The sequence below is a fragment of the Bufo bufo genome, chromosome 1 (assembly GCF_905171765.1).
Source record: "Bufo bufo chromosome 1, aBufBuf1.1, whole genome shotgun sequence".
NCBI classification, from domain to species: Eukaryota; Metazoa; Chordata; class Amphibia; order Anura; family Bufonidae; genus Bufo; species Bufo bufo.
In genome coordinates this window covers 16,906,488-16,924,076 of record NC_053389.1, presented here as the reverse complement: position 1 = coordinate 16,924,076, position 17,589 = coordinate 16,906,488, and the positions used below count along the sequence as shown (strand labels likewise).

At 44.5% G+C, this 17,589-nt stretch overlaps 1 protein-coding gene across 2 annotated transcripts in view; it reads right to left on the bottom strand.

Annotated features, from left to right (window-relative positions):
* The window catches only part of LOC120991972 (sialic acid-binding Ig-like lectin 8), a 115,908-nt gene that overhangs the window by 61,424 nt on the left and 36,895 nt on the right, over positions 1–17,589 (bottom strand). For both annotated transcript variants that reach the window (XR_005776888.1, XM_040420736.1), the window contains exons 3-4: positions 14,897–15,262; positions 5,844–6,146 (exon numbers count right to left, since the gene is read on the bottom strand). Coding sequence is in view for 1 of the 2 variants with exons in the window: in XM_040420736.1 (XP_040276670.1) it covers positions 5,844–6,146; positions 14,897–15,262 (669 nt within the window). In the remaining variant the exon portion in view is untranslated. The remainder of the gene's footprint in view (positions 1–5,843; positions 6,147–14,896; positions 15,263–17,589) is intronic.

The window sequence follows — 17,589 nt, the reverse complement described above, 5'->3', positions numbered from 1 at the left end:
TGGCTATCTATTTAGGTACCGTAGTAGACTAATACAGGCACACCAGTAATGACAGATTTAGCTGAATATAAATGTGAGGCCTATTTTTTAGGCGCTGGGTGACAGGTATACGTTTAATCACAGAATTAGACTTGGATCTGCACTTTAGCGTGTGTGTTAAATTTTTGAGAATGACACTATCAGCACCTTGAATCTAATATACCCTTTTAGGGATAGATTTAAAGTAGGCCTGATACAGCAGAAACCACTAATTTTGAGAATTGCAAATTTGGTAATTGTTTTTCAACCCAGAACAAAAACTGTGCTTTGACGGTCACAAAAAATAACTTGACCAGCTAAAACAGTACAGATTTGGATGAATATAAATGTGAGGCCTATTTTTTAGGCGCTGTGTGACAGGCTCAACTTGCCCCTGATGTAGTATATGTCCAAAAAATAACCACACTATTGATGGTTAAATGCACTTGATGAAAGCTTGACCCTGATGTAGGATATAGCAAAAAGTAACCACACTATTGATGGTTAACTGCACTTGGTGGTAGCTTGTGCTGGCGCACCACAAGCCACAAAATGGCCGCCGATCACCCCAGAAAAAAGTGATATAAAAACGCTCTGGGCACCCTAAAAACAGTGAGCAATTGAATATCAGCACTTCAATGATCCACAGCTGTAGATCGATCACAGAATGAAGTCTTTTGGAGGAGTTAATCTGCCTAATCTCGCCCTAACGTCGCAGCTGCAACCTCTCCCTATGCTTGAATCAGCAGAGTGACGTGCTGCGCTACGTGACCCAAGCTTATATAGAGGCTGGGTCACATGCTGCACTGGCCAATCACAGCCATGCCAATAGTAGGCAAGGCTGTGATGGCCTCGTGGGGCAAGTAGTATGATGCTTGTTGATTGGCTGCTTTGCAGCCTTCCAAAAAGCGCCAAGAAAGCGCCGAACACTGAACCCGAACCCAGACTTTTACGAAAATGTTCGGGTTCGGGTCCGTCGTCACGGAAACCCCAAAATTCGGTACGAACCCGAACTATACAGTTCGGGTTCGCTCATCCCTAGTGGTGACCATGGCGGCCATTTTAAAGTCAGCCATTTTGAATCCAACTTTCGTTTTTTCAATAGGAAGAGGGTCATGTGACTCATCAAACTTATTGGGAATTTCACAAGAAAAACAATGGTGTGCTTGGTTTTAACGTAACTTTATTCTTTCATGAGTTATTTACAAGTTTCTGACCACTTATAAAATGTGTTCAATGTGCTGCCCATTGTGTTTTGTCAATGCAACCCTCTTCTCCCACTCTTCACACACTGATAGCAACACTGCAGGCCCCCAAGGTCTCCCGATCTGATCCCCTTAGACTTTTTTCTTTGGGGTCATCTGAAGGCAATTGTCTATGCTGTGAAGATACGAGATGTGCAGCACCTGAAACTACGGATACTTGAAGCCTGTGCTAGCATTTCTCCTGCGGTGTTGCTATCAGTGTGTGAAGAGTGGGAGACGAGGGTTGCATTGACAATCCAACACATTGAACACATTTTATAAGTGGTCAGAAACTTGTAAATAACTCATGAAAGAATAAAGTTATGTTAAAACCAAGCACACCATTGTTTTTCTTATGAAATTCCCAATAAGTTTGATGTGTCACATAACCCTCTTCCTATTGAAAAAACAAAAGTTGGATTCAAAATGGCCGACTTCAAAATCGCCGCCATGGTCACCACCCATCTTGAAAAGTTTTCCCCCTCACATATACTAATGTGCCACAAACAGGAAGTAAATATCACCAACCATTCCCATTTTATTAAGGTGTATCCATATAAATGGCCCACCCTGTACAAGAGAAACTTCTATGAGGTTTTTAAATGATGACTTAGCATTGAGCTCTATAGCCCAGTGGTTAAGGTTCTTGTCTCTAATGTGGATGGTTGTATGTTTAATCCCCACTGAAACATTTTGAAAATAGAGTCTAAATAAAACTTAAATACACAGGGTGTCCCAAACAGTGACAAGTTTGATTTTATTGAAAAAATAAATAAAATGGAGCAAAACGTAAAATATGCTAAAAAACACCCGTATTAACCCAGCCCAACCTTTTTAACTTGTGTAACCAGTATTTTTTTGCGGGAAAGGTGGCAACCCTAACAACACACTCACTCAGGGCACCTATTTTATTATTTTCATCGCAATATTCTGACCCTTATAACTTTTTTATAGTTATGTCTATGGAGATGTGTGGGAGCTCATTTTTTGTGGGACGATCTGTTGTTTTTGACAACACCATTTTGGGGTGTGTATGTCTAGATCACTTTTTATTAAATTTTTTGGGGAGATAAAGTGATGAATAAAACGCGATTCTAACTTCTTTAATATTTTAATAGTATGGGCATTTTCACATGCGGCGATACCCATAAAGCAATTTGTTTTTTGTTTCTTTTTATTTTGGGGAATGGTGGTTATTTTAATTTTATACTTTTTTTTTTATATTTTTTTTTATTTTTTTTAAACTTTTTGTTTAGTCCTCCAAGTGGATCACAACTTACAATCATCAGATGGAAATTTCTCCATTAGCCTCCATTCACACGTCCGCAATTTCGTTCCGCATTTTGCAGAATGGAATTGCGGACCCATTCATTTCTACATTGTGCGGCCCCGATCCGGAATTGTGGACCAGCACTTCCGGGTCCGCAATTCCGATCCCGAAAAAAATAGAACATGTCCTATTCTTGTCCGCAATAGCGGACAAGAATAGGCATATTCTTATTAGTGCCGGCAATGTGCGGTCCGCAAAATGAAGAAACGCACATTGCCGGTTTCCGTGTTTTTGGCGAATCCGCGGATCCGCAAAACACACACAGATGTGTGAATGGACACTTTGTATAGAAATCAGTTTATCACAGTTCAGTGGTGCTATCTAGTGGCCTGAACTGGGATATACTAACAATGAGCCTGGAAGCCTAGTACAGGCTGTGGCTTATTTATAGAACAGGGTGCTTTCCCTGATCTCCACTGGGGGAAAGAGCGCCTGAAGAGGAATCCTGCGATTTCGGTTTTTAACACTCTCAGTTGCCGTGAGTGAGGGGAACTCATTCCTGTGAGGGGAGGGAGCATGTTGCATATTCTGGGACCATGAGGGTGAAGATCTGTGTGAGGAGCTTTATGGGGTGTAAATCTGTTAGGGAGGGCCGCTATCGACAGAATGTAACTGTGTTGTTAGAACATTATTACAAGATTTGGGGCCCACTTTTGATTTTGCCCAGGGCCAGATTTTGTCTAAAACCGGCCCTGCCTGTGGGCATAGTGTAATTACAAGTACTCACTTCATTCAGGTCAATGTAGTGAGTACTTGTCATTACACTGCACTGCAGAGACTTCCGAGATGATGAGCAATGTAATGAACAGGAAGCAGCACTCACATGGAGCCCCGCATCCTCTTCAAACAGCTGATCGGCAGGAGTGCCAGGTGTTGGACCCCACCGATTAGATATTGATGATCTATCCTGACGATAGGTCATCAATATAAATGGCAGGACAACTCCTTGATTATTACTGAGGACAAAGAGAACAATACTGTGGACTGGATGGGTCTCTCCTCAGTTGCAGCAGGATGATGTGGAGATACTCCCTGTTGATGAATTGTGTGAGAACAGTCAGCATTTGGACTGCCATGAGACGGAGGTTCAGGTGGAGGTGGGGGACCTCAAACATAACTGTCTGGTGTTTGGTGGTAGGGGCACTTGTAGCCATGCTGGTGGCAGTAGGAGTAATGGTAGTGATGGTGACAGTGTACTTGGTGAAAATTCAATGGAGTCCACAATGACTTATCACAGTATGATGATTATGCGTTTGACACACCTGTGAGACAGATCATGGTGCTGAGGAGCATGTGACATCAGAGGAGAAAGGTGGTGGGCCAATTGGCAATAAAGAGGCAAGGAAACATACAGCCAAAACCTCTGAAAACACTGACAGGATAATACAGTATATGCTTGTATTATGGTCATCTCAGGAACTGTTGATGCCTAAGCACCACTGCGTATCTCTGCTTTGAGTATCTCTCCTCTGGCAGTTTCCACAGCTGCGGAAGACAAAAGCATCGCCTATAGCAAGGTCTGCAAGATTAAAAAAGGCTGTGGGCATTAAAACACAAAGGCACCACAGCTCTATTGCAACAGATGAAGCAGCAGCATCCAATTCAGTAGGAAAATAGAACTGGCCACCAGCTAGTACAACAAGAGTGTCCTTATCTCAGCTGCCTTTGTGGCAGTTAGGCCATAGCCACATACAATACAGTGTCCTTGTCATCATAATCATCAGTTACTGCTTCTCCCGCACAAAATGCTCATCCTCCTTCTCTACCGTGTCCTCAGCCATCATTCGGGAATGTGTGAACAGGACTTTAGGACCTCAGCAATCTGATGATGTGCAATCTTAGGCTACTTTCACACTAGCGTTAATATTTTCCGGTATTGAGATCCATCATAGGGTCTTAATACCGGAAAAAATTATTCTGTTTTGTCCCCATTAATTGTCAATGGGGACAAATCGTAACTGAACAGAACAGAATGCTCCAAAATGCATTCTGCTCCATTCTCATACCAAAGAGCAAACCGTAGCATGCTGCGGTTTGCTTTTTGTCCTGGGATACAGAGCAAAACGGATCAGTCATGACCCACAATGCAAGTCAATGGGGACGGATCCATTTTCTCTGGCACAATAGAAAACTGATCCGTCCCCCACTGACTTTCAATTGAGATCATGATGGATCCGTCTTGGTTATGTTAAAGATAATACAACCAGATCCGTTCATAACGGATGCAGACGGTTGTATTATCAGTAACGGAAGCGTTTTTGCTGAACCCTGCCGGATCTAGCAAAAACGCTAGTGTTAAAGTAGCCCTAACTCCTACCTGTTCAAGTTACTGTGGTGCAGTCGCTGCCATACTACGTAGTAGACTCTGTTGCCTTTTGCCTTGCTGAACGATAGCTAGCCAACATTGTTTATAAATCACAGAAAATAATGCACCATAATAATAGATGCAAGCATAACATATGGACTAAGCCCTCACTCCGTTGATAAAAATCTGAGACACTTGGTCAATACATTTTGATCAAAACACATCTAAGCCCACCTACCAAGCGACAAGGTGGTCTCCGTTCAATTCAGTCCTACGCTAAACCTGCCTATGCCGTTATGCATTTATGTTCAGGAGCGCAGACCCCGCACATACAGTGTGTTGCTCCTAGTTACCTCCATGTGTAACAGCAGCCCGTGGGAGGAGGAGTACACACACCTAAATGTACCACCTTTATCAAGGTCACCTATTAAATAGATGGGGCAAAAGTACACATGAATACTAATCCCAAAATAGGAGCGTATTCACAAATGAAGGTGCCACTCCTTCAAGACAAGTTAAACGAATCACGGAAAAAATAAATATATAAAACATCTTGCACAATATGATAATGAATGTTGCGGATGTACATGGCTACATTTATACAATCACAGAAAATAATACACTATAATAATAGATGCAAGCATAACATATGGCCTAAGCCCTCACTCTATTGACAAAAATCTGAGACACTTGGTCAATACATTTTGATCAAAACACATCTAAGCCCACCTACCAAGTGACGAGGTGGTCTCAGTTCAGGCGGGTCCTACGCTAAACCTGCCTATGCCATTATGCATTTATGTTCAGGAGCGCAGACCCCGCACATAGCCAACATTGTTTCACCAAAAATATATATATTTTTTAATTTAAAAAAGCATGACAAACATTCTTAAACTCCATCCTTGCATGTTGGTAAAGAAGATGCTATTTTATGAGTGTAACTTACATTCAACATTCAGAGTTCTCTTCTCCACTGTAGAAAAGTTTCCTTCGAAGGTCACATTACAGAATAATGTTGAATTGTTGTGTGACTTCCTTGGAGTGAATGTGATATTGGAATGGAAGGTTTTGCTGTCATCTTCATAGGTGATATTATACATCTCCTGTCTTATATCAGTCATGGTTCTTTCCCAATCCCATATAATCTGTGGTCTTATCTTCCGGCATCTACCAGGACTTGTACAGGTCAATGTCACCTCATTCCCATCCACCAGTCTTGTAGAAGAGATGGTAGGTTTATCTGTGAGATCTACAAAAATAGAACATTATATAAAAATGAGAAGAAGGCAGTAGGATGTACAAACTAAACCCCACTAATGTCAGTTGCACTCATTCTAACTTGACATGTTAAGAAAATATGAGGCTTTTGAGATCATGATTAGTGTTGAGCGCGAATATTCGAATTTCAAATTTTTATCTCGAATATCGCAATTTCGAGATTTCGCAAATATTTCGAATATAGTTCTATATTCGCGAAATCGAATATTCGTATTTTTTTATATATTTTTTTCATCTGAAAATATATGATTCCTCACTGCTTCTTGCTTGTGGGTCAATGAGCCATTGGCCCACGAGCAACTAAATTGAAGCTGGAAGGAAGATGGACCAAATATGACGAATATTCTAAATAAAGAATATATTGCTGTATATTCAATTTTCGAATATTCGCCCTATTCTAATCTAAACCAATAATCTTGGTTATAATATTCGAGTTCACGAATATTACAACAGAAAAATTGTAATGGTTAAATACGTGTGCCCAAGCGCATGACAAAATCGTTATTTAATCAACTTCAGCATACAACACCCTGACAAGCGTCCCCGTCACCATGGGAACGCCTGTGGGTTAGAAAATGCCATCGGATCTGAGTTTTCCCTGAGATCATAAAACCTCTGATCCGATGGTATATTCTAACCCACAGGCGTTCCCATGGTGACGGGGACGCTTGTCGGGGAGCAGTATGCCAAAGTGGAATATTATTGCTCTAACTTCGTCTTTTAGAATATTCGTAATATTGCTCTAACTTCGTCTTTTAGAATATTACGAATATTCTAAAAGACGAAGTTAGAGCAATATTAAGAATATTTGTAAAATACACATATAGATTGTAATTTAGCTAATATAGTGCTATAATCCTTTTTTTTTTTTGTCTAATTATTTTTGCCTCTTCTGAACTTCAGTTTTGGTAAATATGTACACTATTAAAAAAATTACTATAGCACTATATTAGCTAAATTGCAGTCTATATGTGTATTTTACGAATATTCTTAGTATCGCTCTAACTTCGTCTTTTAGAATATTCGTAATATTCTAAAAGACGAAGTTAGAGCAATATTAAGAATATTCGTAAAATACACATATAGACTGCAATTTAGCTAACATAGTGCTATATTCTTTTTTTTTAATAGTGTACATATTTTCCAAAACTGAAGTGCAGTAGAGGCAAAAAAAAATTAGGCAAAAAAATAAAAAAATTATAGCACTATATTAGCTAAATTACAATCTATATGTGTATTTTACAAATATTCTTAATATTGCTCTAACTTAATATTGCTCTAACTTACGAATATTCTAAAAGACGAAGTTAGAGCAATATTAAGAATATTCATAAAATACACATATTAGCCTAGCCATAGTCATAGGAACTTTGCCTTAGGCCTCATGCACACGACCGTATTTTTTTGCGGTCCGCAAAACGGGGTTCCGTTTTCCCGTGATCCGTGACCGTTTTTTCATCCGTGGGTCTTCCTTGATTTTTGGAGGATCCGCGGACATGAAAAAAATGTCGTTTTGGTGTCTGCCTGGCCGTGCGGAGCCAAACGGATCCGTCCTGAATTACAATGCAAGTCAATGGGGACGGATCCGTTTGACGTTGACACAATATGGTGCCATTTCAAACGGATCCGTCCCCATTGACTTTCAATGTAAAGTCTGGAGTCCCTTTTATACCATCGGATCGGAGTTTTCTCCAATCCGATGGTATATTTTAACTTGAAGCGTCCCCATCACCATGGGAACGCCTCTATGTTAGAATATACTGTCGGATATGAGTTAGATTGTGAAACCTCATTTCCGACAGTATATTCTAACACAGAGGCGTTCCCATGATGATGGGGACGCTTCTAGTTAGAATATACTACAAACTGTGTACATGACTGCCCCCTGCTGCCTAGCAGCATCCGATCTCTTACAGGGGGCCGTGATCAGCACAATTAACCCCTCAGGTGCCGCACCTGAAGGGGTTAATTGTACTATCATATCCCCCTGTAAGAGATCAGGGCTGCCAGGCAGCAGGGGGCAGACCCCCCCCCCTCCCCAGTTTGAATATCATTGGTGGCCAGTGCAGCCCCCCCCCTTCCTCCCTCTATTGTAATAATTCATTGGTGGCACAGTGTGCCCCCCCCCCGGCCCCCCCCTTCCTCCCTCTATTGTAATAATTCGTTGGTGGCACAGTGTGCGCCCCCCCCCCTTCCTCCCTCTATTGTAATAAATCGTTGGTGGCACAGTGTGCGCCCCCCATCGGCCCCCCCTCCCTCTATAGCATTAACAACATTGGTGGCCAGTGTGCGGCCTCCCATCTCCCCCCCCCCCCGATCATTGGTGGCAGCGGGTTACTAGTAGAGTTGAGCGAACACCTGGATGTTCGGGTTCGAGAAGTTCGGCCGAACTTCCCGGAAATGTTCGGGTTCGGGATCCGAACCCGATCCGAACTTTGTCCCGAACCCGAACCCCATTGAAGTCAATGGGGACCCGAACTTTTGGGCACTAAAAAGGCTGTAAAACAGCCCAGGAAAGAGCTAGAGGGCTGCAAAAGGCAGCAACATGTAGGTAAATCCCCTGCAAACAAATGTGGACAGGGAAATGAATTAAAATTAAAATTAAAAAAATAAAAATGAACCAATATCAATTGGACAGAGGTCCCGTAGCAGAGAATCTGGCTTCACGTCAGCAGAGAATCAGTCTCTTCATGCCATAGCAGAGAATCTGGCTTCATATCAGCGCAGAATCAGTCTTCATGTCATAGCAGAGAATCAGGCTTCACGTCACCCACCACTGGAACAGGCCACTGTCACACATTTAGGCCCAGGCACCCAGGCAGAGGAGAGGTCCCGTAACAGAGAATCTGGCCTTATGTCAGCACAGAATCTGTCTTCATGTCATAGCAGAGAATCAGGCTTCACGTCACCCACCACTGGAACAGGCCACTGTCACACATTTAGGCCCCGGCACCCAGACAGAGGAGAGCGGTCCCGTAACAGAGAATCTGGCCTTATGTCAGCGCAGAATCAGTCTTCATGTCATAGCAGAGAATCAGGCATCACGTCACCCACCACTGGAACAGGCCACTGTCACACATTTAGGCCCAGGCACCCAGACAGAGGAGAGAGGTCCTGTAACAGAGAATCTGGCCTTATGTCAGCACAGAATCTGTCTTCATGTCATAGCAGAGAATCAGGATTCACGTCACCCACCACTGGAACAGGCCACTGTCACACATTTAGGCCCCGGCACCCAGACAGAGGAGAGCGGTCCCGTAACAGAGAATCTGACCTTATGTCAGCGCAGAATCTGTATTTATGTCATAGCAGAGAATCAGGCTTCACGTCACCCACCACTGGAACAGGCCACTGTCACACATTTAGGCCCAGGCACCCAGGCAGAGGAGAGAGGTCCCGTAACAGAGAATCTGGCCTTATGTCAGCGCAGAATCAGTCTTCATGTCATAGCAGAGAATCAGGCATCACGTCACCCACCACTGGAACAGGCCACTGTCACACATTTAGGCCCCGGCACCCAGACAGAGGAGAGCGGTCCCGTAACAGAGAATCTGGCCTTATGTCAGCGCAGAATCAGTCTTCATGTCATAGCAGAGAATCAGGCATCACGTCACCCACCACTGGAACAGGCCACTGTCACACATTTAGGCCCCGGCACCCAGACAGAGGAGAGAGGTCCTGGTGACCTGGCTGTATACCACATAGTGGCAGTGTTTCCCTGTTGTATTACAGGCTCCAGCCAAGTGCACTCCACCTCAATAAAGCTTTAAACCACAGAAGACCTGAGTGTCGTCCCTTAGAGTCCACTTAGAGTTTATGCCTGGAGGAGCTGGTGACCGAGTGAGTGTGAAAGCTGGAGGTGTCGCAGATAGTGCAAGGAAAAGAGGGTTACATTTGGTGCCGTGACTCGGATGTCATCATTCTGCTCAAAGTGACCAGTGAAGATACCTAAAGTCACCAGTGTGCGAGTTCTGAGGTGATTGTGCCACGGCGGAGCTGCTAGGCGGCAGATTGACCTTATTAGCGGTTTATATCCTCTCAGGAATAGAAGATGAGTGGACGAGCCAGAGCCCGCGGAAGAGCACGTGCCAGGGGGCAGCCCAGCCAAGGACAACCTGGACAGGAGCAAGAGGCTCAAGAACCTAGACGCATTGAAATACCCCAGCATCCACCAGCCGAGCCTTTGCTTGTGGGAAGAGGGCGCCAGAGAGGCCCGACAGTAGTGGAGAGACCTCTGACTGATGTTCTGCAGCTTTCAGCTGGATTTCAGGACATATCCCTCGGAGAACGGGGTGGCCACAGGCGTGACTTCCATGACCTTGGAGTGAACACCCGGCAGACCATTGAATAGAAATGTGAGACATGTTTTTTTTTTGCACTGTGTGACAGGTTAAGGTTTAATCACAGAATCAGACTTCTATATGCACGGTAGCGTGTGTCTTAGGTTTTTCTGAATGACACTATCAATAACTTCAATGTAAGATTTTCTTTTTGGGATAGATTTCAAGTAGGCCTGAAACACCACAAACTAGTTATTTTCAGAATGGCAAATTTGGGAATGCTTTTTCAACCCAGAACAAAAAGTCTGCTTTGACGGTCACTACAAATAACTTGACCAGCTAAAACTGTGCAGATTTGGTTGAATAGAAATGTCAGGTCTATTTTTTAGGCGCTGGGTGACAGGCTCAACTTGCCCCTGATGTAATATATGGCCAAAAAATAACCACACTGTTGATGGTTAAATGCACTTGGGTGACACAGGCTCAGCCTGCAGCTGATGTAGTATATGGCCAAAAAATAATCAGACTGTTGATGGTTAAATGCACTTCGGTGATACAGGCTCAGCCTGCAGCTGATGTAGGATATAGCACAAAATAACCACACTATCGATGGTTAAATACACTTAGTGATAGCTCGTGCTGGCGCACCACAAGTCACAAAATGGCCGCCGATCACCCCAGAAAAAAAGTGATCTAAAAACGCTCTGGGCAGCCTCAAAAAAGTGAGCAAGTCAATAATAGCACTTCAATGATCCACAGCTGCAGATCGATCACAGAATGAAGTCTTTTGGAGGAGTTAATCTGCCTAATCTCGCCCTAACGTCGCAGCTGCAACCTCTCCCTATACTGATCAGAGCAGAGTGACGTGCGGCGCTACGTGACTCCAGCTTAAATAGAGGCTGGGTCACATGGTGCACTGGCCAATCACAGCCATGCCAATAGTAGGCATGGCTGTGATGGCCCTTTGGGCCAAGTAGTATGACGCTTGTTGATTGGCTGCTTTGCAGCCTTTCAAAAAGCGCCAAGAAAGCGCCGAACACCGAACCCGGGCTTTTACGAAAATGTTCGGGTTCGGGTCCGTGTCACGGACACCCCAAAATTCGGTTCATCCCTAGTTACTAGCAATAGTACAATAGTAAAAGATTCATACTTACCTGGGAGCTGCGATGTTCGTGTCCGGCCGGGAGCTCCTCCTACTGGTAAGTGACGGTTCATTTAGCAATGCGCCGCACAGACCTGTCACTTACCAGTAGGTGGAGCTCCCGGCCGGACACGAACATCGCAGCAGCAGGTAAGTATGAATCTTCTACTATTTTACTATTGCTAAGTAACCATGGCAACCAGGACTGTAGTAGCGTCCTGGTTGCCATGGTTACCGATCGGAGCCCCAGCGATTAAACTGGGACTCCGATCGGAACTCCGCTGCCACCAATGATGGGGGAAGGGGGGGGGGGGGAGATGGGAGGCCGCACACTGGCCACCAATGTTGTTAATGCTAAAGAGGGAGGGGGGCCGATGGGGGGCGCACACTGTGCCACCAACGAATTATTACAATAGAGGGAGGGAGGGGGGGGGGGCGCACACTGTGCCACCAACGAATTATTACAATAGAGGGAGGGGGGGGCGCACTGGCCACCAACCTATTATTACAATAGAGGGGGGGGGCCGCACTGGCCACCAATGATATTCAAACTGGGGAGGGGGGGGCGGGTCTGCCCCCTGCTGCCTGGCAGCCCTGATCTCTTACAGGGGGCCGTGATCAGCACAATTAACCCCTTCAGGTGCCGCACCTGAAGGGGTTAATTGTGCTGATCACGGCCCCCTGTAAGAGATCGGGTGCTGCCAGGCAGCAGGGGGCAGTCTTGTACACAGTTTGTAGTGTATTCTAACTAGAAGCGTCCCCATCACCATGGGAACGCTTCTGTGTTAGAATATACTGTCGGTTCTGAGTTTTCACAAAGTGAAAACTCAGCTTTGAAAAAGCTTTTATGCAGACGGATCTTCGGATCCGTCTGTATAAAAACTAACCTACGGCCACGGATCACGGACACGGATGCCAATCTTGTGTGCATCCGTGTTCTTTCACGGACCCATTGACTTGAATGGGTCCGTGAACCGTTGGCCGTGAAAAAAATAGGACAGGTCATATTTTTTTCACGGCCAGGAAACACGGCTCACGGATGCGGCTGCCAAACGGTGCATTTTCCGATTTTTCCACGGACCCGAAAAATCGGAAAAAAAGAACCGTTTTGCAGCCGCATCCGTGATCCGTGTTTCCTGGCCGTGAAAAAAATACGACCTGTCCTATTTTTTTCACGGCCAGACTTTACATTGAAAGTCAATGGGGACGGATCAGTTTGAAATGGCACCATATTGTGTCAACGTCAAACGGATCCGTCCCCATTGACTTGCATTGTAATTTAGGACGGATCCGTTTGGCGGACACCAAAACGACTTTTTTTTCATGTCCGTGGATCCTCCAAAAATCAAGGAAGACCCACGGACGAAAAAACCGTCACGGATCACGGGAAAACGGAACCCCGTTTTGCGGACCGCAAAAAAATACGGTCGTGTGCATGAGGCCTAATACAGAAAAAAAAATCGTACGATTAATTTAATCGCATATTATTCGCGATAAATTAAGTAATTACGAATATTCAATTTAGACGAATATAATACGAATATTCAATCGAATATTTGCGAAATATTGCGAAATCGAATATGGCACCTCCCGCTCATCATTAATCATGATGTAGTTTTAAACCAAAAATAAAATAGTGAACTAAAAAGGAGTTGTTGGAACTGAATAAAACACTCTATGTGCGACTGTAATGATGATATACACTACTCACAAAAATTTAGGGATATTTGGCCTGTGGGAGAAATTTCAGGATGAACCTAAAATGCGCTCTAACCTTTAGGCCCCTTGCAGACGAGTGAGTATTCCGCGCGGGTGAAATGCATGATGCGAATGCGTTGCGCCCGCACGGAATCCAGACCCATTAATTTCAATGGGGCTGTGTACATATGCGTTGGTTTTCACGCATCATTTGTGCATTGCGTAACAAAGCATGTTCGATATTCAGCGTTTTTCACGCAACGGGGGCCCCAAAGAAGTGAATGGGGCTGTGTGAAATCGCATCGCATCCGCAAGCAAGTGCGGATGCAATGCGTTTTACACAGATGGTTGCTAAGAGATGTTGTTTGTATACCTTCAGTTTTTTATCACGCATGTGCAAAACGCATTAAATCGCATTTCACCCGCACAATAAAAACTGATCAAATGAACGTGATCGCAGGCAAAACTGAATGACTTTGCTTGTGAAATTGCGCATATTTCACTGAACGCATTTGCAATGCATCCGGACCTAATCCGGACACTCTCATCTGCAAGGGGCCTTACAGGTGAAGTTAATGTGACCTTCTCTAAACTTCTGAATGCACATGTCCAATTGTTCAAGGTTTCAGTACTTTTTGCACAACTTGCTGTTCTCTAACAAGGAGCTTAATGGCAAAATTCACAACAGGTGTTTGATCCATGAATCGCCCAATAAATGTCCTGGTTCAATTAGAATTGGTAATTAAAAAGTCCTCCTCATCATGTTCACATTTTGACATCCTGAGACGACACAACTGATCAGCACTACCTCGCCACTGCAAGGCTTTAAGCAGAATGTTCTCAGATGGAAGTGGCCCCTGATCTTAGAGTGTCACAAATTGTCATCAGCAGGTTGAAATAGAGACACTGAGATACTGAAAGAGTCACAGAAAGGCAGAGAAGTGGATGTCCTTTGGCCAAATCCCATACTGATGACCGCTTCATTGTGAGCAATGTCCTGCGGAACCGGATGATGAATGCCACACAACTCCAGTCACATTTAAGGAAGGTGAGAGGTACCCAAGTGTCATGTCAGACCATTCAAAACCATTTACATCACCATGGTCTTCATCCTAGACAATCTGCAAGGGTACCTTACCACACGACCAGGCACAGGCGTCATCGTCTTGCATGGGACAGGGAGCATCTATGCTGGACGAGGGACCAGTGGTCCTCAGTGCTGTTCACTGATGAAAGTCAATTCACACTGCGCAGAAATGATGGCAGCCAACAGAATCACACTGGAGTGCCAGGAGAAGTCCTGAAGGGAACCTGGTTCCTCTGCTCAAGATCAGTCCCAGCGATTAGATCCTCACTGATCAGGATGATATCACTTATCTTGGAAAAATTCCATAACATAAAAATATTCTATATCCCAAAGTATGGGAGGAGAGCTGCACATGTGCCAAACTATCACCATGGGATAGGGAAAACCTCTTCAGATATGGGGCACATAAATAAATGACTCTCCTCCACTATCCTGACAAAATAAAAGCTTGTAATTTTCTCATAAGCTGCAGATCCGTCCATTGTGGTCACCTCTGGACAATATTTTGTACTCACCGGTTATGTTCACATAAGGGTGGATATCCTGATAGGTGAACTTTAGGGATCCATCTTCAACTCTAAAATAATATATTGTGTTATATATAGGCGGTGGGTCTTCTATGGAATATGAGCAGTCTCCGCTAGACACATTTCCCGTCAGAAAGAAGTATCCAAATGTCTGATGATCAAAATTATTTTTGGAAGCAACAGGGTATCCAACTCCATTGTGTGCAAGAAACCAAATACCAGTGGCAGATATAGATAACCGTACATCACTGGGCACGGTAAATGAGCATGGAACATGGACACAGAGACCTCGCTGCACCGTCACCGATGGACTTGTTTCTATCTTATATCCAGGGAACTGTCCACAGACAAAATCTGTATAAGAAAAGATAGGGATTAGTCACAGGATTGTCTGATTAGCTGCATTTACAGATCTTTTCACCCTAAAGCCTCATTCACACATCAGTGATTGTGAACCAAAACCAGGATTAAAGCCTCCACAGACCTAATATATAAGGGAAAGATCTGCTCCTGTTCTGGGTTTAGAGCCTGTGGCAAAACCAACCTCGCCACTGGGTTTTGGAGAGGACTGGCTGCTGGCCTCTTGCCCCTGGATTATGGGCCATATACTAACTTTTAAACCCCTGAACCTATTCAAGTGAATTTTGGATAGGTTTGTCCTTAAGTTATACTGTTTAAATTGATGTAAGTTATATGTATGGCCAATGTAAACTCACAAAGTTGTAACAATTTATAATAAGTGTAACTTGTCAGCTTGGGAGGAAAATGCTGGGTGTGTTTCTATTGTGCCATTGTCCCATTGTGTGTTTAAATGGTGATGTCTGTTCTGTTGTCCTCACATGTGTATTGGCGATCTCCCTCAGGTTGTCTCCGGGACAGAGAGGAGGAGACCATGATGCATTGTGGGGATATGTTGTATTTGTCCTATGTCACAGTCTTCATTCTGGTCCTCTGGGGGTGTGAACGATTGGTTGCTGTAGTTACATTGTATGTGTTGTAAATTACTGATTGGTTGTATTTCAAACCCCTGTGGGCAGTACTATGTTTGTGGTTTATGAATAAAAGAGGCTGTACTTGAAGTACAGTCAGACCACTGCTTGACCCTCAACACGGAGCCTTGTCTCGTTATTGGGGGGATTCACTGTATGCTGTTAGAAGACCGATTGCCAGAAGTGTAAGCTGATCCCTGTTCGTCTGCTAGCAGCTATTCGTGAGGTTCCAGTTTGGAGTGCTATTTTGTATCCAGTTCGGGAGTTTGGTGTATCCTGCAGTAGCTGTGCCTGTCTCTCAGAAAGGGGCTTAACGCCTAAATGGATTTTAACCCCTTGTCTGCTGAAACGGTCCGTTACAGAGCCGCACCTGGTATTGGCTCAAAATCACTGATGAAAATCACTGACCGAACACTGACGTGTGAATGAGGCATCGCATCACGGATGCAGACCCATTCACTTGAATGGGTCCGGAAGGACAGTGCGGAACGGAGGCACGGAACCCCGCGGAGTGCTTCCGTGGGGTTTCTGTCCATGCCTCCACACCGCTAAAAAGTAGTGCATGTACTACTTTTTTGCGGTGCGGACCGTCGGATGCGGATTGCGCACCCCATTCAAGTGAACGGGTCCGCGATCCGCATGCGGCGGCCCCATAGTCAGTGCCTGTGCATTGCGGACCGCAATTTGCTGGCACACTAAGGCCCCTTTCACACGGACGAAAATTCTGTGTGGGTGCAATGTGTGAGGTGAACGCATCCGGACCCATTCACTTCAATGGGGCTGTGCACATAAACGGTGATTTTCACGCATCACTGGGGCGTTGCGTGAAAATCGCAGCAAGCTCTACATTGTGCGTTTTTCACACAATGCAGGCCCCATAGAAGTGAATGGGGCTGCGTGAAAATCGCAAGCATCCGCAAGGAAGTGCGAATGCGGTGCGATTTTCACGCATGGTTGCTAGGAGACGATCGGGATGTGGACCCGATCATTATTATTTTCCCTTATAACATGGTTCTAAGGGAAAACAATAGCATTCTGAATACAGAATGCATAGTACAATAGTGATGGAGGGGTTAAAAAATAAATAACAATGAATAAACTCACCTCATCCACTTGAACGCTCAGCCTGGCATGTTTTCTTTCTTTTTTGTTGAAAAGGACCTGTGGTGACGTCACTGCACTCATCACATGGTCCATCAACATGGTGATGGACCATGTGATGAGCGCAGTGACGTCATTAAAGGTCCTTTAGCCAGGTCCTGAAGAAAGAAGAGGAGATCCGGTACGCGACCAAGTGGATGGGATGAGTTAAATTTGTTTATTATTTTTAACCCCTCAATGGACATTTTACTATGCATTCTGTTTTAAGAATGCTATTATTTTTCCTTATAACCATGTTATAAGGGAAAATAATAAAATCTACACAACACCGATCCAAAACCCCAACTTTTGTGAATAAGTCCGGGTTCGGGTCTTTGTACCAAACATGCATATTTTGCTCACGCACGTGCAAAGCGCATTAACGCTTTGCACTCGCGCAGAAAAATTGTGCATTTTCCCGCAACGCACCCGCATCTTGTCCGGCCCTCACACGCGACGCCTGTGTGAAAGAGCCCTAAGGCTGGTTTCACATGAGCAAGTTCAATTCGTTGACCTCACGGCATGTGCCAGACCTCCTGTCCTGACCTCCCA